The 27,998-nt window shown below is 32.0% G+C and overlaps 2 protein-coding genes across 6 annotated transcripts; one reads left to right on the forward strand and one right to left on the reverse strand.

The window, feature by feature from the left end:
- Positions 1 to 3,235: 3,235 nt before the first annotated feature.
- Positions 3,236 to 23,861, reverse strand: LOC105335012 (aggrecan core protein). 2 transcript variants are annotated; one of them, XM_066084396.1, is made up of 7 exons: positions 23,773 to 23,861; positions 15,365 to 15,696; positions 12,355 to 12,454; positions 11,792 to 11,962; positions 6,190 to 6,257; positions 6,010 to 6,106; positions 3,236 to 4,992 (listed from the first exon to the last, which is right to left on the reverse strand). In XM_066084396.1, the coding sequence occupies exons 1-7, from the start codon at positions 23,795 to 23,797 to the stop codon at positions 4,757 to 4,759; spliced, it is 1,029 nt and encodes a 342-aa protein (XP_065940468.1). In that variant the 5' UTR covers positions 23,798 to 23,861; the 3' UTR covers positions 3,236 to 4,756. The 2 variants fall into 2 exon arrangements, with proteins under 2 accessions (XP_065940468.1, XP_065940464.1); XM_066084392.1 differs by having other exon boundaries at positions 11,777 to 11,962.
- Positions 20,650 to 27,998, forward strand: LOC105321274 (uncharacterized). 4 transcript variants are annotated; one of them, XM_066084384.1, is made up of 5 exons: positions 20,654 to 20,742; positions 22,440 to 22,529; positions 23,715 to 24,322; positions 24,447 to 24,494; positions 24,857 to 27,998. In XM_066084384.1, exons 3-5 carry the CDS (start codon positions 23,731 to 23,733, stop codon positions 27,664 to 27,666), a joined length of 3,450 nt encoding a protein of 1,149 aa, XP_065940456.1. In that variant the 5' UTR covers positions 20,654 to 20,742; positions 22,440 to 22,529; positions 23,715 to 23,730; the 3' UTR covers positions 27,667 to 27,998. The 4 variants fall into 4 exon arrangements, with proteins under 4 accessions (XP_065940448.1, XP_065940460.1, XP_065940456.1 ...); XM_066084380.1 differs by lacking the exon at positions 20,654 to 20,742 and adding an exon at positions 21,527 to 21,769; XM_066084376.1 differs by lacking the exon at positions 22,440 to 22,529 and having other exon boundaries at positions 20,650 to 20,742.

The raw sequence follows: 27,998 nt of genomic DNA on the forward strand, positions 1-27,998 counted from the left end.
CGTTTTTTAAGGAATACCTGTATATTTATCAGAGAGTTGTCAAATCGGATGACGCAAACAATAATGTAATGAATAACGACTATGTGTTAACAAAACATGTCCCCAGCTGGGAACAAACCGATTGGGAAAGATTGCAAAGATTATCACTAGGAATGATTTGGTTTTGTTTTGCAAAGACTAACAGTCCTGAGCAACGAAATCTTAATGATATATTATAGAGTGAACATTTATCATTGCACAACAATACACAATTACTAACGACATTTCCTGGAATTCTTTTGATCGGTTAAGTAAAAGATGAATTGCACAGGTAAAATGTTTAGTACTAAAATTTATATGCAAGAAACGTCCAAAACTTTCTTCACTTCAAAAAATAAAAAAATTACAAAAAAAAATAATAGGTATAAGAGTCTTCAGTTGAGTGTTTTTTCCTTATTATGTTCATATCTAATTTAAAAGCGGTTGGTATTACTATGCTTAAAAAGATCTTTTACTTTTTTATTACGATATTTTTTCTCATTGGAAAGATTTAGACAATTTCGTTTTTAATGTTTGAAATAGAACCCCCTCTTTCAAATACAAGACAACAATGAAAAAAAAAACCAATAGAATAATTGTAGATAAAGACCTGTCTGTGTATAATGCATGTCAAACAACCGCCTGAACTCCTTACTCACTACAAGAGTCAGGATTTAAGCAAACTCCACGATACCGCTAGGCGGATTAAACTCTTCTCGGAACAGAAAAACTTCTTTTCAGTCAGTTGCAACCTAAATCATTGATAAAAAAAGTCATACATCTGGTGCCCTTTTGTTCGTTTTTTTACTACATTAACAAATCTGATATATCATTCTTAGGTGCATGGTAGACAATTCCTATAGAAAGCCAAAAATGAATACAAGGAGAAAAGATTTTTTTTGTGTCCCTCCTCTAATTTTTGGCTATATAAAACTTTAATGTAAAAAGATTAAAAAGTAATTTACTTACGAGCACAGAGTTGAAAATATAACACGAGGTTCAGACAAGGACAACTAGAAATTTTAGACTAAAGGAGGTAACAAACACTTAAAGAAAAGCAAAAAATATACACTCTACATGTACTCTTACATGGAGAGAGAGAGAAGAGAGAGAAAGAGACAGAGAAACTGAGAGAGAGAGAGAGAGAGACTGAGAGAGAGCTTTTTGCAGGTATAGTAGTGAATGTTTTAGGGAAGGAGCGGATACTTTAGATCTTGATTAAGAAAGTCTTTTAATTCATTTACTCTACCAACTAGCAATGTTTTATATATTGTGTGTTTTTAAGTGATTCGAATCCTTATGTCAGTGTGTCACATACAATATATACAATACCAAACACTAAATATAACCTGCAAATTGGACAACATTTTTGTTTTTTGTTTGTTTGTTTGGTTGTTGATAACATATTTTCAGTGTTTGCGAAAGAAAAGGTTATTTTCAATTCTAGGTAAAACTAGTTTTATCTGAATGTAAGTAATAATGGTTTTAAACAAATGATTAAATGCCAAACGTATTTAGTATTTATTATTAGTAAGAAAGTGTTAATTGTGTAGAAGTGTTTCCTTTTTCTTTGGAAAGTCTACAAAACAAAACAAAATTCACAATGTTCGTCATAAAATTGATAATGTCTCTTGTTGCCTTTGATAAAATAATAATGTCAAAATTGCAGTCTATCGTGCTTTGTAAAAATTCCGAAACTGTCCAAACATGATTCCTCTGGATAGCATTCAAATTAAAAACACCCACATATTTTATTATAGTTTGGATGTTAAAACAAAAATTAAATACCGTTGATGCATCTTATGTCAGATTAAAAATTTCAATAAAAGTGAAATGACGCTTTCTAGTAAAAAGCTAGCAGCTAATACCTGTGCACCACGAAGATTGTATAATGCTTAAATTGCTAGAGTTATTGCTCTTGCTTCACTCTTTTAAAAAGCCATATATAATACTAGCAATTAATTCCTATTCAATTGTTATCACGACCATATCTCCTTTAGATTTGCTGTCATCTATACATTTTATTCTCAATATTGGTATTTATTGAGTGTATAGATCAGCTATAAAAAGACGTGTTCATCACATGTAATTTTAAGCAAAACGGTTTTGCGAGTAGCAGTACAAAATTATATTTAGTTCCTTAACTAATATACCATGAACAAAGGTGCCGATATCAAAGTTAGGCATGTGAGTTATTTTGCATAATCTATAAATATAGAAATTTTTGTTCTCATTTTCTGGTATTGCAGTACATAACTACGCTCAATAATTATCATATACATTTGTCTATTTGTTATAGTTTATTTTTTTAGTATACACAAACCAAGTTAAAACAGAAATTATGCACGATGTAAGATATACTATTCATCTATTTTTAATGCATACATAGTAAAATATTGCTTTTCCTATATTGCATCAATAAAGACAGAAAAAAACAATTTGGATAAAAACAAGACTACAAGACAAGCCATCATTCATGCTGAAACTGCGAATACAAATAAATGTACTCTAGTACTAATGCTGTACACCATTTTTGCGAAGATTCTGAAGAAAGAGAAAATGAAAAAAAATTCCAAAATGGGAAGGCCTTAAACCCCGAAATTTATGTTACAACTTTAAGGGTATGGTGTCCATGTCCCAAGAAATGTATTACAGTGAAGCGCAATGTCGTAAAAAAAGCTAAAGTATTACTTTGAAACCAACTAGTCTGTTTGGAATTGTTATTGTTCTTAAAAGTTAAAAAATATACATTATTGTCAAATATTGTAATGACATAAATATAACGATAAACACTACCTATCCAGAAAAATGAGATACCCTGTATGCGGAAAAAAATACTATGTTTAACCGGTAACAGTTTTTCCATTATCAAACATTAAAATCCAAGTAATGTGCACATCTTTAATATTTGTAAAAAAAAAACTACAAAACAGCAATCAATTTTCTATCTTGAAAAGTGTACGATGAGTAATCTGTACAACAGGATACCATATTGACAATATGCTGAGGAACAATAAAATGTCAACAATCAAATTCCAAGTTAATTGCACATCTCTGAGATATGTTACACTGATCTGCGAAACATCAACTTCCTATCCTAAAAACTGCAGGAGGAGTTATTCGTACTACATGTATATGGGGACTCTTTGGGCAGCCCTCCATTTTCACTATTTTATTAACCGGATATTTCCTTTGGAAAACCCAGTTAAAAAAAGCCTGTTTTTTTTTCTTAATAAAGCTTTTTAAACGTAAATGAATGCACGTAGAAATTTATCTGTAAAAGAAATGCGATGATAAAACAAGAGGCCCATGGGTCACATCGCACACCTGAACAACTTCCTTGTAACATTCTATTTCTTAGCAAATACTATTTCTATTTTAAACCCCAGTAGTGTTCCGTTGTTTTTGGCTGGCTTTAACAATTTAGAATCTTTACTATCTTAGGATGCTTGCACAGTAATCTCACAAACTGTAGAAAACATTTTTAAATAATATATATTTCTATGTTAAACTTTGAACTCCACTTGGGGCCCCAAAGTAAACGTTGAATCCCGCCTGGTCGAAGGGTCACGATTTTTACAATTTAGAATCTTCATTAAAGAAACAAGCTTTGATGTAAATATTTGTATTTCTAGTGCAGTGGTTCTCGAGGGGAAGAATTTTAAAGACACACACATCCTATACCACTGTTTTACAATCATCCCTCTTCTAAAAAGGATTACGCTCTCTATTTAAACAATTTAGAATCCCCTTCCCATAAGGATGCTTTGAATTACATGTAAGTTTGATTAAGTTTGGTCCAGTGCTTTTAGAAAAGAAGTAAAAAATGTGAAAAGTGTATTGATACTGTACCAGTTGTCGGCTAAGCCCAGTTATCGTCTAAACTGATAGTTCCGGTTAATAGCATGCGACTAGCCACGATTTTTTAATTCAGTCGTCTGTTTCGAATAAAGAAAAGCAAGTCTGCATGAAACTTTAAATATGTTTTAAACATGAGCTTAACGATCCATGTTTACCGCTGATTTTACATGTTTGCACTTTCAGCGGTGGGGGAAGTAAGGTAACAAATTAAAAATAGAACATAACCCCTTTGTGATATATTATTATATCCCTTCTTTGATTTGACATATAATATCACTACATAAAACATGAAATAACAATAAAAAAAAATCACAAAATTCTGGGAAATTCATAGCGCAGTTGAACGGTCGATTTCACAATTATGCATTGAATAGTCTACGATTTTGTGTATTACCGTATATTACAAACGAATAATTTTATGAGTTTGTTTATGCATCATAACCCCTACGACCTTTAGTCTTACCCCACAAGGGGCATAATTCAAGTTAAATTTTGCAAAGAATAAAATCAACAAGTACAGGGATTTTACTATGTTATTATCACGAAGCCGATAACTGGTACAGTAAATCGAAAACACTCGGCAAATTCGGAGCGTGCAAAAAAAGACAAAAAACAAGATGTTTTTGTTTTTAAATAATGATATATCTTAATAATAAAGATATTTATTACAGATTTATGATTTTGAATTTTTTCCTGTTTTGAAAGGCTGCTATGTGTGTAAGTAGGATACATATGTTAAAATTTAATGATTTCAAAATGATTGCCGTTATACTATCTAAAAAGTCTTCAATGCATTATTTCACGTAAGCAAAAATATTGGTACGAACATTTTTGTTACTGAATGTGCAAATATATTCTACTAACTGCATTGGATACTCTAATTGATATCTTTTTCACAAACAAAAAGCGTCAGATGATCACACTGCCTATCATTCCAAGACCCATCATGTCTCATTTCTATGCAGTCCTCGTTCCCATTATAGTTATCAGGATTGCTGCTGTCCCAATTTGTGAAAGTTATTGGATTTCCATCCCTGCTCCAAACAAAATGTCCCTCATTCTCTCGATCGTTTCCACCAATCCATACTGTACAACCCCAAATACTGCAGTCATCTAGGAGACAACATATGCACATTATTGTTTATGATAGATTTTTTCAAATACAACGAAATGATTATTTACATTAAATATCAACTTCGTTGGTAAATTGTTCGTAAAACAAAAGAATAAAACATGATATGTAATTCAAACAGGTGCTCAAAAGTTGTTCTTGGTTTTTATTAATTGATATTTATTATGTTTTTTTTTTCTTGACGTCACAAACGTTGAACGATGTATAAGCAAACACCGCAATCTAAAGATCACGGTTGTGGTTACTCCAGTGGCTCGTCTATCAATTTTAACTTACAATAATAATAAAACTAAAATTCTGAGGTATTTTTCACATTTACAGACAAGACTGAACTTAAAAATATCGAAATTAAAAGCATTAAATGACAAAATTATTTTGAAAAATATAGTATTGTTTCTGATTTTTAGAACGCAATAATGCGCAATACTGAATTTGTTCATATACATCGTTGCAATTATGGCATTAGGTATTTAAGAAAATAAGTATTCCATGCTTTAAAATCTGCATATTAAAGAAACAGATAGGTATAAGAACTAACCCATACATTGAAGAATAATTTTTCACATTACCCAAATCTTGGAATTTAAAATTTTGTTAATCAAAATCAATATTGTTTAATGATTTTGTAAATGTGAAGAGTTGTACGCAATCGACCGCTTTCAAAGTTGAATCGTGCGTTTATGGTATTTTTAAGTGCGTACATCTACACGTGTGTATCAGCGGAAAAAACCCCCCAGGACATTAAGAGAAAAAAATGAACGTCTGCACATTTAACCGAAAATTAATCAATTAATTATGCTCATGAACTTTTCTAGCAATAGTTGCATCCAATTAATGATGTAAAAGCAATTTATTAACAAAACATTTTTATTCGCTCTATCAGTGTTAAAACAGATTTTACTTGAAATTAAGCTTAGAGAGTTTCATTTAATGGTTTGACTCTTACATTACATTGCATGTACATTTATCTATCTTTTGAAACAGAAAAAATGACTTACCGGGCAGGTTTGGAACAATACTGTTTTCAAAAACCCAAGTATTTTCATCCAAGGAGTCAATCTCTACTAGATAAGCGTCTTTAGATTCACAATATATCTATGAAAATTCGTATCAAATATATTATTCTCATATTGCAATTATGTTCTAGTTTATTATCACTGACTACTTGGTTTACTTACTTTAGCACTATTCCATGCTTTTCTTTCAGTAGCCAGACGATAAATGTGTTGTCCGTATTTTTTCCAACCTAATATAAAAAAATCAAGTTTCTTTTGATATTATTTTTGTAATATAATGTCACGGAAGATGAAAACAATCACTTTTAATCAGGCTGTCCTCATGTATTAAATAAAGAATAAGGAATTATTCTTTGAGTATTAGGAGGTTATAATTTTGGTCGAGTGTGATCAAATCCAATTAAACCCGAAGGGCTTTATAATAGATTTGATCACACCCCGACCGAAATTATCACATCATAATATTCAAAGAACGAATCCTTATTACTTATATTTATATAATTTTAAGCCATCGTACGAATAAATTTTTAAATATAAATAAGCAAACCCCGCTGGGGTCATTTAAAGTTATGGGTTATATAGTACAAAATCGATACTTAGTGTTATCACAGGCAAAGATAATGGATAATGTAAATATATATATCGTTTAAACTGACAACAGCTTTAAAACTCATTTAGATACAAGACTATATCGCTGATAAAGCATGCAAAAAAATCCTTAATCAAGACAATTTTATAAATTAAAAAACAATCATCAACCTTGAGAGTATGCTCACATTTCTTTAAAATGGTTAAATATATTATTTCATTTACCGAAACATACACCTTCGAAGACGAATTCAAAATGATGTATCAAAACGTTAACTATCTCCGATCTTGTGTTAATTCTCCAATGATTATTGTTTTAATGTAGAAGGTTGTTGTATTTTGTTTTCTAAAATAATCTTTACTAATATTTGTCAACATCGTATTCTCATATTGGCTTTTTCATACCTTTGGAATGAAAATCCCAATATTTCCGAAGAGGTGAGACATGATATTTATTCACCGGGAGACACGAAGTTTTGTTCGCCTTGTCACGTGACTCTCTAGACCAATAAGGTCACGCGTTATATAGAATAATCATATTGAGGTATAATGCTATTTTATCTTCACAAATGATATTGAAAATGTATTTCTGTTGTATTACATGTACTTCTTATGTTGTGTAACATATGATGTTGTTATACTTTCATGTTAGATACTGAAATCTGATTGGTTTAGACGCAGTTCATAATCTGTTCTTTTACCCTCAGCGTTAGCAACTCACTTAGCAACGGGTAACATTGCGAATTGTTACATGCGCGAAAATCATGCAATCAAACTTTATGATACGGTTCGCCTTTGAATTCACGTTTTTCCTATCTAAAAGCAGTGATGTTTTCTTAAAAGTAAGACATTCAGTATAACAAAATAAATCGTGCCTGTTTGGGAGGATAACAGTTGAAATTGACACCCCTCGAAAACCATTGTCAATCTCCGCTTGGTGTCGGTTGACAAAGGTTTTCTCGGGGTGTCAATTTCAACTGTTACCCTCCCAAACAGGCACTATTTATATATTATTGTACTTTTATGTTAAAACCGGAAATCTGATTGGTTTAGACGCAGTTGCTAATTCATTTTATTATACCTCGATATGAATATTCTATATAACACGACATCTGATTGATTCTAGACAATCACGTGACCAGGCGACAAAACATCGTGTTCCCGGGGAATAAATATCATGTCTCACCTCATCGGAAATCTCGGGTTTTTTCATACCAAAGGTATGAAAAAGCCAATATGTTGACAAATATGATAAAATCAAAAATATTTAATCATTTAAATTCTCTTAATGCTACAAAAATCAATTTTACTATATTTGATTCGAATTTATGAAAACAAAGATAGACAATCAGAAAAAACTCCAAAAATCACGACGGTATTGCTTTCGACAAGTCGAAAAATTATTGAAAATCGACGTATGTTGTATAATCATTTGTTGTTCGGTATAATAAAACTTTTATTGCATGAATGTTCGGGAAATATGAAGATTAAATCCTCCAGAAATAGCCCTCGGGAAAAATGATTTTTCTTGGGGGAATAAATCTTCATATTTCCCTCACCATCATGCAATAACTGTATACTATTACCCTCAGCGTTAGCAACACACTTGGCAACGGGTAACACAACGAATTGTTACATGCGCGTAAATTATGCGCGTACGGTTTGCCGTAGAATTCACGTCATTTCTTTATAAAAGCAGTAAAGTTTTTCTAAGATTAAGATATTCAGGATGATAAATAAATAATGCCTGTTTGGGAGGATAACAATTGAAATTGACACCCCAAGAACATATCATTGTCAACCTTCGCTTCGCGTCGGTTGACAATTGTTGTTTTGGGATGTCAATTTCAACTGTTACTTAATAACGTATTTTGGATGTTAACCTTTTTTATATTCACAAAAGAAATTTGTGTTTGTTTATCCCGTTTTTCATTTTTGCAGTGAATGTTGTATTCCTCGTTTGCTACCTTTAATAATCTTTTATTAATAATATAACGATATTATTGTTTGGTATGTATTTTTTCAATAGTTCTTCTATCAGGTATGTTGCTATCATTTTTTTTTTTACACAAAATTACGTTTTAAGCTCACCTGGGCTGAAAGCTCAAGTGAGCTATTCTGATCACATTTTGTCCGTCGTCCGTCTGCCCGTCTGTCTGTCTGTCCGTCTGTAAACTTTTTACACTTTGAACTTCTTCTCTTAAACTGCTTGGCCAATTTCAACCAAATTTGGCTCAAAACATCTTTATTGGTATGCAAATATAATTTGCAGAAATGAAAGACCGATCTTTATTCAAAGAAAACCTGTAGAAAAAGGGGGGTGCATTTTTAAATATCTTCTTCTCAATAACTACTGAATCAAATTCAACGGAATTTAGCATAAATTGTCCTTAGGGGAAGGAAAATATAAATTGCTAAACTTAAGGGCTAATTCTGTTTCAAACTTGAGTAATTTACGAAAACAATAATAAGACAAAGAGAATGGGGGTCAATCAGTTTAACGTCGGGCTCGATATTTCATATATCAAAAACCATTCTATGTTAGAAGCAGCCATCTTGAAATGAAATGAATTTGTTTGTTGTGCCACAGTTTACGTGCGACGGGAATATTTGAAACTTCCAAAATATATTTGTGCCGTTTATGTGAAGTAAATTGAGGTGAAATATATCAATGCGTTGACATTTTCATTTGTGACGGTGGATTTAGTTTGTTTTGATTTTCGTTTAGCATGTTTAGTTTCTTTTTGTTTTGACTTAAGTGGAACTATCGTCTTTATTTTAGAAATTACAATTATTACGTATACACCGGTAAATCAGACAGCTGATTGTGTAGATGTACCTGATGTAATCTGATGCACTAACAACATAAAAAAATAATATTCATTATGTTGGTACATGTTATTCGGTACGATCTCTACGTATGGGTTGATTAATGCAACATATTTTATTAAGATGGTCAGCAATTTCGATCTAAACGGAGATTATTCCCGCTGCTAGAAATACATAAATATATATATGATGAGAAATAAAATGTTTTTTCTTTGTTTTAGTGCATTTTTCTCTTGTTTTAACTGTTTAAAATTTCTATTTATTATAATCTGAGAGTCAAGCTTCGAGTTATAAGCAAGATACAGAGCTTTGCACACAATGCTACTGTATGTTTGTACACAAAACTGAGGTTATGCTTTCATTCAGCCAGGCCTCTCGGTTCTCTTTAAATGGGGCCGATATTTGGCCCAATTCCCATTGTGAAAAAGGCATATTTTTTCCCCCAAAATTGAGTGTGTTCTTCCCAATTTAAGATTGACTAAAATAAAAGATCTAACTAAAAGAAATCCATACTTATTCTAAATATATATCATGTATATTCAGCAGTCATAAAAACACTGTGAAGATATGCAAATCTACCGCATTGTAAACTATTCCTTGTGATCGGTAACTTAGCCAGAATTTCCTCAGTGACAGTGTAGTTGAAAAACGATGTTTAATACTTTTAATCCTGATATTACAGTTAGTTGCTAAGCTGTTAATAGTTTATAATTCTGCAATAAATGTTAAAATTGTTATAAAAATGTTTGTCTAAACAGATCCTCTACAAAACGGTATTAAGTGGTTCAGAGGGAGAGACTAATACCCCAAATACACAAAAGTACAGAGACTAATTTTATAAATACTTAATTCAGCTTACACAATCAAAAAACTTATCATTTGTTAAAGGTATAAATACAAAAACAAATAAATTAAATTTTACATTAATACAAATAAAATAACTTTTTTGAAATTCTGATAAACTGTTTCATTTTTTTCTTTGCTATTGTATATAGTAATTACACAAAAACCTTTTGGGAAATTTTACATCTTCATCAAGAAACTTGTATAAAACTCTATGAATAAACTTTTTTCCTTCTCATTGTTATATCACATGTTCCCAGTTTTAAAAATAATTAAAAAAAATATATTAATTTTTAAAAAATCCTATCAGTATACCGGTACCCTAGTTTTTTGTTCAGGGGACTGTACGTAGAAAGTTAAAAAAAAAGCCGAATTTTTATCAAAACGTCGCATTTTCCCAATCCATTAGCCCAGGCCCCAGTACCAAAAATGGGTATGAGAGGCCTGCTGAGTTTATATTTTAAATTCAGCTATGCTGAATAGGAAATACCAAGTTTAAAATTCTTAAGTTGAATGTAATAAACTCATGTGAACAAAAACATGACTCAAACCAAGCTATGTATCTTGCTTATAATTTTATGACTGACGCTGAAATTTTGGTTGATCAATAGAAATGTCTTGCTAAAAGGATGATATGATGTAACTACTTTCTGGTGTCCCTTCTTAAACGATGAATTGCATAAAATCTACACAAATTTTTGATAATTTTTAGATTACAAATAAAAACGAAGTCTTTTAAACAGTTTCTATAGTCCTGACACATTACTATAATGAGGATAAAAGCGTTGTTCTTAAAAATTATCTTTGTAGACATTTGTTGTTCTTTAATAAAGATGAAAATAATGGGTTGACCTTGGTACAATAGAGCGACATGCCTGCCAATACATTGATTTGAATTATAGGTCTTTAACATATGTAACAACATTTTTTTGAGTTAAGTTTATTCATCTGTAAGGATATAAAAATGTCTTACGAAATGAATTCATGCCTGGTAAACGACAATCGTTTATAATGGAGGAGGCCAATGACATTTTTCAATGCTTTTAATTTGAGGAATTGAGCAAATTCATTCTGGTGCATTGAGGTACACCTTTTTATTTCACACATAGGATTTTTAAAAATAAATACAATAACTAGTAAGTAGTGGAGGGAGAAAATGTAACATTATGCTCTCATTGCTCTCATGTATTTTAATCGTTTTTTTAAAGTGATGGGGGGGGGGGGGGTTAAATAAAGAAAACTGGAAGTTAACTGTGAATACCAACTGAAAATTTAGTTATTTATATTGCATATAATCTTATTTTCGGTAAAAATGGTATTCCATAAAAGTCAAAGATTAAGTATATGCAAAAATGAGTGTAAAATTCGGATAATCAATTTTGGTTAATCTACCGAGGGCCATATTGTACAATATCCTTTGAACGCCCATATAAGGCCGGTGTTGCTCAGGTGAGCGATGTGGCCCATTTGGCCTCTTGTAGTATGTTACCGTCTTCAACCTTACACAGGATATCGTATTTCCACTCTCCGTTTGATTGACAGGTCAGTCGTCCTGAACCAGTTCGGTAGTACCCTTCAGAACACGAGGCGTGTATCCTCCTGTGTATACCAATGGCATCCTCACGTCTTGTTTGAGACAAATCTGTGTTGCCTGTTATATCTGGTATCCCACAGTCTTCATGAATTTGGATAGAAAATATTATTTTATCATTAACTATTTTGAATTCAAATTTGACGAAATCCGATATGAAAAAAATACCCTAACGATATTACGCATTCTTTTACATATTAAACAGCTTGCACCGTAAAAAAAAGATGATGATAATATTTTGATACTTCAGGTTTGTTAAATAAATACCTGCTACATCAACTACTTAAGTATTTAATCACAATGAATTGCGTTTTTAGAATGAAGAACATAATATACTGTAATGATTTGAAATTTTGTAACAAGACATTTGAGTCATATATTATATGTGGTACATCTTGCTTTTGTGTGAAAATAACGAACTTTTCTATTAAATTGAGAAAAATCAATTCTCGTGTTTCTTGACAATAGTAAAATACCTGAAATAACACATTTAAAGTGTGTCTCCTTTGTGTATTTGTTGTGTACACATTTCTCGTGGAGGCTGCAGTTTGAGTTAGAACATACACCTGCTAGTTCCTAAAGAAATGATTAAAAAAACTTAAATAAGGAATAAGGAATCATTCTTTGAGTATTATGAGGTGATAATTTTGGTCGGGGCGTGATCAAATCCAATAAAGCCCGAAGGGCTTTATGATAGATTTGATCACACCCTGATCGAAATTATCACCTCATAATATTCAAAGAATGATTTTTTATTACTTATATTTATATAATTGTAAGCCATCGTACCATTGTATATGTAAATGATAAATAAGCAAACCCCGCTGGCGCCTCGATTTGGCGTCATTTGTATTATGGGTTATATAGTACAAAATCGATATGTAGTGTTATCACAGGCGAAGACACTGGAAAATGTAAATATATAAAAATCATGACCATTTATTATAAATGATGTACGTTGGTGTTTAATAACATGTTACAGATAAGGTACTTCACTACACAAGACTTGTACTTTTTAAGACACTACGCACAAGATGGCGATTTAAATGTTTTGTTAAACTGTTTACATATATATCGTTCGATAGGGCATATTGTCGTAGCTCAGTGGTTAAAGTATTGGGCTTCTGAACCGCAGATCATGAGTTCGAATCCGCCTGGAGCTTTTGTTCATGCTTACTGAGTAAAATTTTTGAAAATGTAATTTTTCATCCAAATTTGCATATTTTTTGCCAATTTGACTTAAATACTTCTTATCCATTATGATATCTATTATAATCAAGTAATACTCTGCTGATTTGAGAAAATATTTCAAAGTGTAGTGAGCCACCTTAAAAATGAACATAATCGTAAAAGATGGTTGTGCTTCTTACATACATGCATTTGTAACATGTATCATCCGCTTTAGAGAAAAAAAAATATGTCAATAACGTTTGCAAAATCAAACATAATCAAAAGAGCGACAAATGAAGTATTTTAACAGAAACTGACAATTAGGGAAGGTCAAATGTCAAATGAATAAAGTTTAGTATCAGAGTTAATCAAGTTATGACACTTCGCATTTCTTTTGTTAGAGACCGCTGTGTACATATTTGGGTTTGGTCGTTGTTTAGACTATTCCTCTATGTTAACCAAGCTAAATGCATACTTTATAGTAACTTTTCTCTCTTTTTTAAGTCTTACACAAGGAAATAGCCAATCAAAATAAGCCTTATCAATTTAAGTTACATATATAAAGAAACAAATTCTTTTCTGTTTTTTTTCCTTGAAATTTTTTGGCATCCATTTTTAGGCCTAGAGTATTGATTTTGGACTGATTTACTATTACTTCATTATTATTTCTTCGGTGAAATTGTCAAGCTGAATTGAATAGCACACTATCTCTTTATATACGCAGGATGCAACTAACTAAAAGGTGTTAAGTCTGTTTGTCAACATGTTAAACCCACGCGTATTTGGGGTAGAAATGTCTGCTATCAATGTTCTCTCTTAAAAGCCGCATATGGCGCTGTTTTTTAATGCGAAATTTTCTCGAAGCAGTTAACAATAATTTCTCTTCATTAACAATAATTTATGCTGATAGTCTAATAAATCAATTAACTTAATTAAAGCTATAAAAGAACATTTATTCAAACTATTTCCTTGTGTGAGACCTTAAACCCGGTCAGTAGTTTTCAAACTACTTAATAGCGGCTTAATATCTGCTCAAAATACATTTGTGGATATTGTAGAACAAATTACATAGAACTAGCTTTTATCAACGTATATTTGAATTTATCTATGCATTAAACTCTGACTACTATTTATAAATTAGTAGTGTGTTGTGCATGTACTATGCCTAAATAGTAGTCAGGGTTCAGTGTTACGTACACGTGCTGAAGGCTATTTTTGAAACCCTGACTACTATTTACTGTACTGAACTGATTTGCCTAATAGCTCTGACGTTTGAGTGTTGTCTAGTCCCTTTAAAAAATAACTATTATGAAAGAAAGCATTTGCTCTATCAGTTGATTGATTTTAATTGATAATATATTAATCAAGGTGATGTACAATCAACAAACATTCCTGTTGTTTCCAAGAAATTTGACATGATGGTCCTTTCCGAGAAAACTCGCGTTGTTTAGCATTTTTAATCAAACGTCAAATCACAAAGCTTATCAATGATTCATATGTAAAAATTCTTTTGATAAATGTTTAATTAATTTGTTCAAAAGTTTATCAAAACCTTTTACAATAAAATCCCCTTAAAGCATGGTAGCGAATAAGGCTTACGTTCTCATCGTAGATGGTTTTAGGATCGAAAGTTCGATAACTGCTATCTTAAGTTTTTTCTGCATAACAATCACCGTGCTTTATATCGGCATAGTATGCTTACGTTATATAAACCCTTGTGTACCATGAAAAAAGAAGATGAGCATTAAATACATAGTGACACACTGACAGGAAGCATACTACAGATGTACATGCGCAAAGCAGCCTTATCATATTAATATATGAGCGTTAAATATAAAGTGAAAAATTGCCTGGCAACATCATAATTTGAGATATAGAGGTAAACTATAGTGCTTGATATTACAATTGGCGTTCTTTATTATTGAATTCGACATTTACATTTTATGAAGTATGTAAAGTGTACATATACTTTAAAAATTTGTTGCTCTGTAGAACAGTATTACACTATATGCAAACTTTATGAAAAAATTAAAAAAAACCCCATTGAATAGAAATCCAAAATAAAAAGAAAAATACACCGGGATTTGTAAAGCTTTTTATGAATGGCAATCAAAAATGAAATAAAATCTTATTTAGTTCACAATTTAACAAGTTTGACCATGTATTTAGAAGGTATCGCAAAACGTATTCTAAAGGCATCGCAAAATGTATTCCAAATGTATTGCAAAGGGTATCGCAAATTTCTTCTAGGTAAAAGGTAATATCAAACATGTTAAGTTAAAAAAACCCCAAAAACTAAACAAATAAAATATTAACCTTTGGCCAGTGACCTTTTTCGCTGTAAACCCATCCAGGACTCTCCGGAAACTTAATATTTGCCATCTCTTTCTTTTCATAATTCAGTTCACAAAAATTAGCTCCTTTGAAATAATTAACTGATACGCAACGTGGAGTAACTAAACACTCTGTTACACAGTCCAGAAAACTGAATTCTGGGAAGGAATTGATTACGCTTCCGTCCAGCCGGTGTCCATGTTCAAGTCGAGAAAAGCCCGGATGTAGATTACTGGAACACTGGACAATGAGATTGATCAGGAGCCATAGGGCTTTGGAAGTTTGAAACATCCACATTGTTTTGTAGATACTTCCTAAATGAATCAATTTTGATCAAACTAAACCAACTTTGAATATCATGTTATCAAATACATGAATAAGAAATGGAAAAAAGCCTTAAAAGCAACAATAAGTAGGTCTGAGACCACTTATTATTGAACACGCTGATAAATATCGATTGCAGAGAACCCTGTTCAAAAACCTAAATAATTAATGTAAAACATTTTGCATAAAGTTGCAAATCAAATGTAGAGAAGCATTATAGATTGATATATTTTAATCAAAATGAAAAAAAGATAACGGTGTATATTTCCTCATGCAAAGTAAATTGCCTTGCAGATTATACCTTGATTAGACATGTACATGTACATGTACATTCCTCAACTTTCTTGGGAGCATAGAGGCAGAACTGTCAAATTACGGCGTTAATGCATTTTAGACACGTAGCATCAGGGGAGAAGCCCCCCCCCCACTTTTTTTCTTTTTTTTCGCAACAACAATTTTTTTAAAATCTACATATAAAAATTTGAATTATCATGGAGTTGGTCCCCCCCCCCCCCCCACTTTTTTGGGAGTATGTAAAAAATTGATATGAAAATAAGGAATTTTGGATTGAAATTGAAGTTATATACCCCCCCCCCCCCCCCCCGGTTTAGGATTTTGAAGATTTTGGGAAATACCTAATTTCCTTTTTTTTTTCTTGCCCCCCCCCCCCCCCCCACTTTCAAAAATGATGATACGTGCCTGCATTTTCATTCACATAGCCAGCACGTCTTATGTGCTAGGTACTTTTTTAACCCCTGGGTGGAGAGAGTACACAAGAAGAATAAAGTAACTTGCTCAATGTTACAATGATAGCGATATAACGACAAACTGGAACCCGGAGCTACTGAGTCCAAATCAGTCGACGCTATCAAATTCGCCAGCACCTCACCACCTCTATATCAGTAAAAGAGATGAGGTTATATCCTTCACAGTTTATATTGGTTATCATTATTTCCTTACTTTATAGCTAATTCACATGTTTGGTCATTAAAAAGCAGTGGTCTAGCAATAAAAATGAGTGCTGTTTTTCATGAAAAATCAACATGTGGTGTCCTAAATAATTAGCACTGAACAATTTTGCTACTTGGATAAAATTTTTCAAAATAACACGAAATAATTGTCTCATTTTGTCATTGGTGTTCATCCATGGGTTTCTACAGATATTCCGCAAAAATCTTTATTTCAAAATGCTTGAAATTAAAGATTTGTGAATAATACATCAACAGGATTTAAATACAACACTTGATTGAGTTATAGGGCAACATTGTTTGTATCTACCCGAATGTTACAAAATGTTACCCGACGCAAAACGAAGTGCAGAATATTTGTCCCAAGGGGGCGGATATAATCAATAATGCGCAAAATTACAGTCAACGTTTGTTATGTTATTTTAAGAAACAAACAGAAAATCAACAAAGGATTTGAAAATAAGTCGCAGATTTTTTTTTACATTTAACATAGAATAAACTAGTAAAATTTTGCGGTTAGTCTATTTTCTAAACATCTTCGGAATGATACGGTTGTTACAACGCACTTTGAAAAATTACGCAAAATTTCAAAGTGCGTTAATTTTTGGACCAAGTCAACGCACTTTGAAAAAAAAATTATTTTTTTTCAAAGTGCGTTGATATCGTCGATACTAACGCACTTTAAAAAAAAATTGTTCAGGGTTTAGTCGAAATAATATTCAATTTTAGATACAATAAATAATTGTTTTAACCTTGTGTAGCTTAATGGGGTATATTTTAGAAAGAATCCACTGCATTCTCAGCTAACTTTATTAACAGTTTCTAGATTAGAAGTTTTTCCTTTTCTCATAAGCTTACGCAGCTTGACAATTTACATAGAACAATTAGGGAGATTTGAATTATCCAAATATGACAATAACTGCATATCTTAGCAACTGCATTTTCCTTTTTGTGTATGCAGCAAACTTACTAATTATCTGGTACATTGTGCTGTGCCAGAAACGAAATTTGTTTTATTTATTTATAATGGAGAGAATGTATAACATATTTCAACTGTCTGCAATTGCATGTGCTTTATAGACAAACATGATTAAAAAAAGGATAAGTTAGTTATGGTTATCAAAAACAATATGATTTATTAGAGGATCAGTGTTTAAGTTTATGATAATTTAATGTTTGTCAATGTGCATGGAGTTTTTTTTATTGAAGTAATTTATTTGATTAGAATTTGAAAAGAGGGTCTATGTTGAAACGCTTATAGATTCTTTAACATACCAAGAAATGATTACCAATAATATCACTGTATTTAATTTACAACAAAGCGTATTTCTTTTTCCGATTTTTACATTTACTTTAAGTTGCTGAATATCAAATTAAACATGTTTTGGAAGGAAAAAAGAGGGTTGGGGGACCTTCATGTAATCAATGAAATGAAGCACAGGTAATTGACCTGTATCTTTGGTTACCCCCCCCCCCCCCCCCCCGTTATTAGCGTTAACAAATCATCATACTATCAACAAATTAGGAATTTAATTCCAAAATATATTTTTTTCAAAGTGCGTTAAGTGTCTCGATACTAAAAAATGTTTATGTACCTTTATGACGCACTTTGATAAAAAATTTTCAAAGTGGGTTAACTTGGTCCAAAATTTAACGCACTTTGAAATTTTTTTTCAAAGTGCGTTGATTTTGTCCAAAATTTAACGCACTTTGAAACAATTTTTCAAAGTGCGTAATTTTTTCAAAGTGCGTTGCCACATACGGTCACTGATCCGTCGCCCTTTCGAATATCGTTAACATATACTACAAAATATAGCAATGCATGCTCTTTAACTCCGTAGTACATGTATATTCTCACTATATAATACTAAGTAGACAAAAAGTTATCAATAGAAAAATTGGCTCGCCCTAAAAATATTGACCAGTCAACTTTTTTTGATATTGACTAGTTAGGGTATTTCAACATTTTAATAAATCGTTTCTGATTCGTAGATTCGTAAACGGTGACGTAAATAAACATTTGCCATTCTTAAAGATGATGACATCATAATAGCCATTAGCTCAAGCCAACTAAACAACAGTCGTGTGCTGGCAATGCGGCGGTTTGCTAGCATTATAGAAACAAGGATTTTGGGAATTAGGTTGAATATCACATTTCCAACGGCCAGCGTCAAAACACTGAATACCGTTCTATTTCAAGAATAATAGGGATATGAAAAAATGGCAATAACAAACCGTCAACCATATCAAAAATCCATAAAACGAAACACAAATTTAAAGCAGAGCATACGGGACCTCCAAAAAGATAAAGGTAGGATCGGGCCCCGGGGCCATAAAACTTAGACGAGCTCACTTTTGATCTCAGTCTCACTTGTCCACTATATGTTCCTTTATTAAAATTGAGACTTAGATCATAAGTAAGCTCGTCTAAGTTTTATGGCCCCTGGTGCGTAGGAGGAGTGAGCATCCTCTGCTGACCGGTCACACCCGCCGTGTGCTCTTTGTCGTATCCTTGCCTTTGCGTATCGAATTAACTGAGAGACGAAAACACCATATGCAGATTATAAAGGTATATTGCTACATTAGCAAGGAAAGTTGACTATAAAAATACATAAAAGAAGTGTTTATCATTAAGTTTTCTTGTTAGGTTACCATCAATGTCCATTTCCAGTTTTGCACAAAATATAACTCGTGAATTCTATGTTGAGCTGAGGAAAGTTAATTTTATCTTGATTTTTGTAATAAAGTAAAACAAATGTTTTCTGTGTTTTGGTCAACATTGATTACATGCATATTAGCCATCGAAGGACGAAATATTGCCCAAGGCAAAGCATATAACAACCCAGGTCAATACCTCTATACTATAGGTTTTAGTTCTTTTTCGCACTAACAAATATAACATTCCAAATCTTATCACGATTTGTACACTAGAATAATATTGCAACGAAAACTATTGACGGGCAAAGACAAACATCCATTGATAAATGCTGAATATGTCCTAACGCGGCAATAGAACACAAACTACCGTGGAATTAAATTTCGTGAGGGCCAAATTTCGTGAATTGTTTAACATTTACAGGCTCATGAGGACTTACTTTCGTGTATTCTCTTATACCTACAAAAAGAAATGGATTAGAGGTAAACACAAATTCCACGAAAAATAAGCCACTGCGAAATCTAGGGATTCCACAGTATTTTTATTGCATTAAACGAGTTTTGCATTTTGAAACGCGTAAAAATATTTACTTGTTGATGTTTACTGTGCACACTTCCACTTAAATATTGTAAAAAAGGAAGTTAATACAAGGTGTTTAGATTTACGTACACCTACTTAGGCACAAACAGCAACACATTTGTAACATTTTCATCAATAACATTACAATTATAATTATTACTTGGTTAATGAAAGTTTTTACAAGGTTAGAGTAGTTTAACTTAATTTTTACTGTCATTTATAGAATCCGGCTGTACCTTTGATTCGTATATGAACCAATGATAGCAAAGTTACATGTTTCAAATATAATATATTTTATGACGCGTTCTTTAATTTACAAAATCTTGGTAATAACGTATACATTTTCATAATTGTTTGATTTTTAAGGCCTACTAAGCTATTAAGAAACAATGAATTTGGGTGTTGAAACATCCTGTAAATATAATATTACAACATGTATCGATATTTGAATAAAGATTTTACACTAATGATCAACAATTAACATGAATTAAAAATTGAAATAAATAAACGATCAACATGGTTGTTGACAATTTGTAGCAAAACGTAAGTGTTTTTGTGTTTCGTTTTTATGCAAGGAAATTCCAATATTTTAACATGTTATCAACTAACAAGGAAATGACTGGAATTGGATTAGCTTATAGTATGACTGAATTATTTACCTTTGATTTATACAAGATATAACCACCAGGTGTTAATGTCAGCTAATCAGATACATTTTTCTTATCACGTGGTCACATGCATATATCAACCATCAATTTAAGGACTCGCCATGTTGGATTAGAGACTAGAAAGACTTCTTTCAACTATACGATAGGCTTGTGTCCATGCATGTGGTAAGTATGAGTGAGCATGATATTTTTTATACTTTTACTGATATGATTGAAACAAATATCATTGTTTCTTAAAATGTTTAGTTCTAAGCGGACATCCGGGTCATGTACAAACAACACATATAAGATAGAAGAACTAACAATGAATCTTTAAAAAAAACCTTTCGTTACAGTAGAATTATCTTTTATCATGATTCTACTTTTTGAAAGTCATTTGATAGTTTATTCCTTTTACAAAAAAAACAAAACTGATCAAGGCATTTTCGTTTTGATAAGCAGGTTTGAACAATGTGTCCGTCGGAATAAAATAAACTTTGTCCTATTTTGACAATAGTTAAAGGTATTCATTGATACTTTGTTAAGGAACATGCCACCTTAAAGTTTATTGAGATTTGCAATTTAATTACAGCGATAATTGTATGCAGGATCTCATATATCAAGATACTTCAACCATTTAAATGATTTAAATATCTAAGACGTACGGAGATTTAAATTCGGAACCTTTAAAGTTTTAAAAACCGTATTCTCTAAGGTAAAACCAATTGAAAACGTATGGTACATGTATTGAACAATAAACGTGATTATTATGCTATTGGAAATAGAGAGGATAACATAGTGTGTTATTCGTATTTGGAAATTTTTGCCAGATATTCCATAGTCCTAGATCACTCAATGTACAAACTAATATGATAGGGACATTAAGAAGTTAGCTTAATATTATTTAAAATCGCCATGATTGAGTGCTTAAAAATCTTATCAAAGGCAAATTACTCTTAAAGGCGTTTGTGTGAGTATATTGCTATCAACTGTTTATATTAATAAATTTGTTAACTTGTCTTTTAAGAACGTTAATGTGGAACACGTCTTGAGGACGTATGAATTAACAAAGATGGATCTTAAATAAATTTTCTAAGTAAATCATTTTTATTGTCTACTTTCTTGAAGTTAGTGTGAAGGGAGCTGTTTTCCTTTCATTCGGACGCTTCAGGGCCACATTGTTACTGACTGGCGCAATAATTCCTCCCGTTTGGTATGTCGACGTTCTAAAATTGATATACGCTAAAACAAACCTGTTTTCATTACGAAACGGTACATTTTCCAACATAATTGTACGTTCCCATATGGTCCTTTGTTTCAGGAGAAGTCCCCTTGTGATGTAAATACTTCAATGTTAAATTGCTAGATTTTTTTTTATATAAATCATCGTTTACTCATTTAGTGAAGTTAGTGTGATGTAATATTTTTCTCTTGTCAATCAAACGGTTAAAAACCATACAGTATCTAACTGGCATAAGTAACCATTTCGTTTTGTCAAATTATTCACACTGATCATGATATACGAAAAGAAAACAAAATGCTTTCATTGAAAAAAAGTACACGAGTTGCCGCTTTCTTTCTTTTCTGTTTATAACATATATTGCTAAACAATTTGTTCCTTTTTGTTTTGCGAGCAGCCGATTAATCAGACAAATCGGACTTTAGAAAAAATGAATCAACGGAAGTGCATTTCATCCCCTTTTCATACTTTACCCATCCACTCTTTTACAAAATACTGCAAATTTTATATGAAATCGTGGGATCAATGCAAGATAAACTTGTAAAGTACTGAATGTCTTGGCAAGGTTCTAATTTGTTTATAAAAACAAATCATATTGACTATTTGCACAGAATACATGTTTATTTGTTTATTTATAATGTAGAAAGTTATTCATCGGCGAAGTTTGATGTGCAGACGGTACAAACGAATTGATATGTATGTGTTTTTCATGGAATGTAATCGTTATTTAAAGGTAATTGCATTTAAGTTTATTGTTTTCACTATTATATTTCAGTTAAGAACCGTCAAATATACGAATTGATTTTACTTTAATGATTTCATGGAGAATATACTTTAACATAACTATGAGAAATAAGCATACTCGAGCGTTTTTATTTGTGAACAATCAATGTTAAAAAGTCAATTACTTTTGATCTTACGTATTGCAAGTAAATAGTTATAAACATATTCCAAAATTTGACACTAAAACGTTCAAAAATGTTTTAAAAACAATATTTTTTGGAGCCCATTTATAAGCTTTTACTAGCACTGAGGGATACAACTCCTACTTTGTTAACATTAGAAAAGCCGTTTTAACACAATTAGGCCAAAAACTCCATTTTTGAAGTAGTACTCCTTTTTGGAGGTTGTTAATGATTTAGAAACTTAAAGCTTTCTTTGTTGCGCATCTTATGGTATCTTAAATATTTATTGTTACCTAGCAGAAACATCTATTAAATGCAGCGCGAATACGTTATTTAAACATTATATTTTATTTCTTATGATTTGCACTGGTTAAATATTGATTTGTATATCCCAAGCCTTGGCGAGGGGATAAAACACACAAGCTGGATGAAAAATCAAATACCATCGCAAATCATGAAATTCTTTTAATCACATGTTTTACTACGTATTTCCTTAAACCTCAGTCTTTTTTTAAAAATTAGAATTATGGTGACCCGCACACCAAATGTAATGCAAGACGTCAACAACTTTACGCATGGAAAAAAAGTTCCTTTAAGATTAACAAACAAATATTTCATTTTTGAACATATTTGTATCAATTGATGAGAAAAAAACAGCATTAACTGCTTTAAATAAACTCCACACTTCAACTGAATTATTTTATTTTTACTTTTTCATTCAACGTCAATCAACCTACGCACTGTTTCATTATGACGTCAAGTCTGGTAAGAATACAGAGTGTAATATTGACAAAATATCACACTAGTGTGTCTACCGCATATTGAGCTTAACATTTCATAAAAAACCATGTAAAATGGTTTTGATAAAAAAATTAAAAGTAATAATTGTTAAAACATAAAAAGAAAATACTGTTGCAAAGAAAACAGCAAAATTATTAGTCAAAGCACTTTTACAGATATAATGATTATTATTTTAATAATTTTGATGTTGTCATAAACAATCATAATTACAGGTATAATTGTCAGAGGATGTATCTCTCAAAGTACGCATCAACCCAACAGACCACTAACCTTGCTCGTGTAGCTCGGATGACATTGGGTCCCTGCACCGACGTTCTGCGAGCTGTTCTCACGAACGAAATACCACCTTTAGCGTTGTCACAAAATGTTAAAACGTTTATTGCTAATCATCCAAAACACAGAAAGTGCCCAATCAACACAGAACAGGAAAAGCTCATTCATGGCAAAATCTATGACAATTTTGATATATCATTGCTTTACACTGTGCTACGTAATATATGTCGAATTCCTGAGCATAAAAATGGATGGGGGAATGTTCCATCACCAACAGATAGAAGTGTTTCTGCAAACATAGAAAGAATACGGCTAATAAGAAATGAATACGGACACAAATCTGAATTATCTGTCTCAGACACAGAGTTTAAAAGAAAATGGCAGGATATTCTAAAAATAGTTAAAGAGCTGGAGAGATCCCTATCGTCATCGACCGTGTTTGAAACTGCAGTGATTGATATTTCTACATGTTCGATGGACCCTGAACAGGAATCAAAATACATCAAACGGCTACTTGATTTAGATAAAAAAATTCAAGATATTTCAGGTATAAATAACAGAAAATGATTAACTAATGAAAGTAATTTGAATTTATTGAAAGAAAACCATTTTCTTGATAACAAAATTAGAAAAGAAGCAAAAAATTGTATTATCTTATTTTTTTAATACAGAAGAAACAAAAAGAGTTGAAAATACCTGCGTTCCAAAAAATTTGAGAGGTATATATTAAGCAACTTTAGAATTTCAATGTTTTCCATCCATCAATAAATGTCTTTTTAACTCAATATTTACGATAATGATTGCAGTAAAATATCTTGTTTTGTGACATTGAACTAGCACACAATCCTCAAAAATAATATAATCCAAATGACCTTGGCCTTAATATAAAACGCACAGAAAAACAATTTTCATATGCTTCACAAGAGATAACCGTTAATTGGAAATAGAAGTTTCGGATTAAAAAATCATAAGATTAGACTTTGTGCGTAACTTGATCTAATTTTCCTTGAGTTTGCTAAATTGTTGGGCTTTTAAATAAAAACCACATTGTTGCATTTAAAGAATTTCTTTTCATTTTCAGTTCTTTATGAACGAGATGTATCAAGATGGAAAAAAGATGACAGTTTGTTCGTAGAAACTCACAACTTTCCAGCAATTCTTGATCAGGTCAGAAAGCAGACGCATGTAACCTTTGTTGGTGTCCCGGGATCTGGTAAAACGGCAACAGCCCGTCATATCGCTCTTACATTGGAAAAGGAAGGGTATCAGATATTACCAATAAAAGACATAAAGGATATTGAAACTTTCTGTGATCCAGATAATCCGCAGGTTTTTATAATTGACGATGTGCTAGGCGTGTTTGGTTTAGATAAGGCAGGATTTAACAAGTTAAAAAAATATCAAGATCGAATTAAAGATCCTACAATGTCAGAAACGAAAACTTTGATGACGTGTCGGGAAGCAGTGTTCAAGAACGATATCGTATCAAAAGCACATTTCATGTCACAGGAAAAACACATTGTCCAGTTCAGCGATGATTCGAACGCACTAACTACAGAAGACAGACGTAAACTACTGGTTAAATACAATTTAGAGGCTTATGTGCTTCTGGTGCAAAAGTTGCCAGAAACATCCAAAATGTTTCCAATCCTGTGTAAATTGCTCTCACAGAGAGAAGAGTTGAGATTTTATGGCTCACACTTTTTTAGATCACCAGTTCTCTGTATCTTGAACGAGGTCGAGCAAATGAAAACAGAAAACAAGATGCAGTATGTTTCTCTGGTTCTTTTGATGGCAAATCAAAACAAATTGTCAGAAGAGAATCTTGAGAATGAGGACAGTGGTATTGATATGTTTAGTGAAATAAAATACGAAGTATTAAAGAAATGTAAGGTAAAAAATACGACTGATACGTTTGAATTTATCGACGCTCTGTCAGAAATGGAAGGAACCTACACAAAGAAGTGCGATAATAGTTTTACATTCGAACACGACTCGATGTTTGAAATCATAGCATATCATTTTGGCTCTCAATATCCCGAACTTATTTTACGAGTCATGAGTAGTGATTATATTGCTAACTACATCGAAATAGAGACATGCACATCTAGAAAAGAAAAAAAAGATAAATCTGAACATAAAAGCGATACAGGCATTGCAAGAACAAATACTGCTTATATGCGAAATGGTGTAAATGACTTGTGCATAAAATTGAAAGAGGCACATTATTCAACACTTTGCAAACGTTTGGTCAGAGAAATAAAAAATATAGGATATCATAATGTCTTCATGAATAAAACTTTGAAGCATTTGCCTGTTCTTCAGGAATTTATTGGTTTAATGGGAGCCGATGTCAATATGGTGCGTGAAAATGAAACACCACTGACTGCCGCTTGTGACTTGGGGATTTTAAATGTAGTTGAGGAGTTGATTAAAGCCGGAGCTGATGTCAATCAATGCAACGGTGAAGTAACACCACTGACAGCTGCATGTGATCTCAATCATTTAACATTAGTAGAAAACTTAATAGTGGCTGGGGCTGATCTTAATCTTAGAGACCAAATGTTTACACCTTTAACTTTAGCATGTGAGAAAGGACAATTAGATGTGGTTGAAGAGTTGATAAAAGGGGGAGCTGATGTGAATTTGTGCGATGAATATAAAACGCCACTAACAACTGCTTGTGAAAAATGTCATTTGAATGTAGTTGTGGTGTTGATACAGTCGGGGGCTAATGTCAATATGAGGGATACAATAAATACCCCATTAACAATTGCATGTGAAGGAGAAGAAACGAGTGTAGTAAAACAAAAGATTGATTTGGGTATAGACTTTGGTTTTATATATGCCTCACTAATACCCCAACTAGTTCCTTGCAAAGATATCTACAAATACTACCAAACCTTGTATCTTGGTATAGTTCATGTCTTAATAAAATCTGGAGCTGATGTAAATCTAAACGACGGATGTAAAACACCATTGACAGCAGCATGTGGAGAAGGACAATTAGAAATTGTTCAGGAGTTGATAAAGTATGGAGCTGATGTTAACCTGAGGGATATATATGAAACGCCCTTATTAATTGCTTGTAACAATGGTTATTTGAGTATAGCAAAGGTGTTGATAAAAGCAGGTGTTGATGTAAATCTAAGCAATGAATATGAAACTCCACTTATAGTTGCATGTGCGAGAGGTAATTTCTCCATTGTTCAAGAGTTAGTAAAAGCGGGAGCTTGTGTCAATTTAGACAAACATTGCAGAACTCCTCTTACTACTGCTTGTTCAAACAAACATTTAGATGTGGTTGAAGAATTGATAAAGATGGGTGCTAATGTCAATCTGAGCGGTGGGCTCTATACACCATTAATAATTTCATGTGAAAGGGGAGAGTTGGATATAATTAAAAGATTGATAACATTTGGGGCAGATGTTAATCTAAGGATTAAAAATAAAACCCCTTTACTGGCTGCATGTGAACAGGGACATTATATTGTAGTGGAGGAATTAATAAAAACAGGAGTAAAAACAAATGACGCATCATTGACTTTGGCACACAAAAACAGAATACATGCTATTGTTAAAAAGCTGAAAAAAGAGGGAACCAAAGTAGTATTAGTAGACAAAGGATATGAAAGGCCCCTACAAACCAAAATGTACTTCAGAACGAGTCATCATTTGCTCTCTGTTTCGAATTCTTTAGATGAATTAAGGAAAATAATGAAACAAACAGGTCGATCTTTTAGTCAACCTAAGGAGTTTTGGGACCGCTCGGAAGTACAAAGTGCACGGAATATGAAATTGATAGCACGATACATGAAAAGAAGCGAAATATACGGGAAATGTTTTATTCCTTGTTTAACCTATCTTATGAATTCAGAATTTTATAGATGAAACACCTAAGTCTGAGGGAGACTTTACAAACTGCTTGTAGCCATACTTTTTTTTTTTTTTTTTTTTACCGAATTCATTATTTATGAACTATCAATGAATATAATAAAGAATATGTATTTCAACTATACAAAAAAAAAAGACTTTGGTAGGTCGAAAGAATGAACCATACACGTAGTTTATTAATATCTTAGTGTTTCTTATAAGATAAATACTCAAGCTTTTGTAGTATCTTTCTAATGTAATTTTAGCAAAACAATCAGTAAAATGCATTTAAATTTGCCTCCAAAAGTGTTTATTTGGTTTTGTTATATGACTTTTTGAGCTGGGACTAT

The sequence above is a fragment of the Magallana gigas genome, chromosome 1 (assembly GCF_963853765.1).
Source record: "Magallana gigas chromosome 1, xbMagGiga1.1, whole genome shotgun sequence".
NCBI classification, from domain to species: domain Eukaryota; kingdom Metazoa; phylum Mollusca; class Bivalvia; order Ostreida; family Ostreidae; genus Magallana; species Magallana gigas.

What these genes read in the sequence shown, in the direction of transcription:
- LOC105321274 (XM_066084376.1), top strand. An exon ending in AAAAATTCAAGATATTTCAG is followed by an intron (nt 24,323 to 24,446) that starts GTATAAATAACA and finishes TTTTTAATACAG; the next exon opens with AAGAAACAAAAAGAGTTGAA. An exon ending in CGTTCCAAAAAATTTGAGAG is followed by an intron (nt 24,495 to 24,856) that starts GTATATATTAAG and finishes TTTCATTTTCAG; the next exon opens with TTCTTTATGAACGAGATGTA.
- LOC105335012 (XM_066084392.1), bottom strand. Translation starts at nt 23,797, where the DNA reads ATGTCATCCGAGCTACACGAGCAAG. An exon ending in ATCCGAGCTACACGAGCAAG is followed by an intron (nt 15,697 to 23,772) that starts GTTAGTGGTCTG and finishes TGATTCATTTAG; the next exon opens with GAAGTATCTACAAAACAATG. An exon ending in CTTTAAATGTGTTATTTCAG is followed by an intron (nt 11,963 to 12,354) that starts GTATTTTACTAT and finishes AAATTCATGAAG; the next exon opens with ACTGTGGGATACCAGATATA.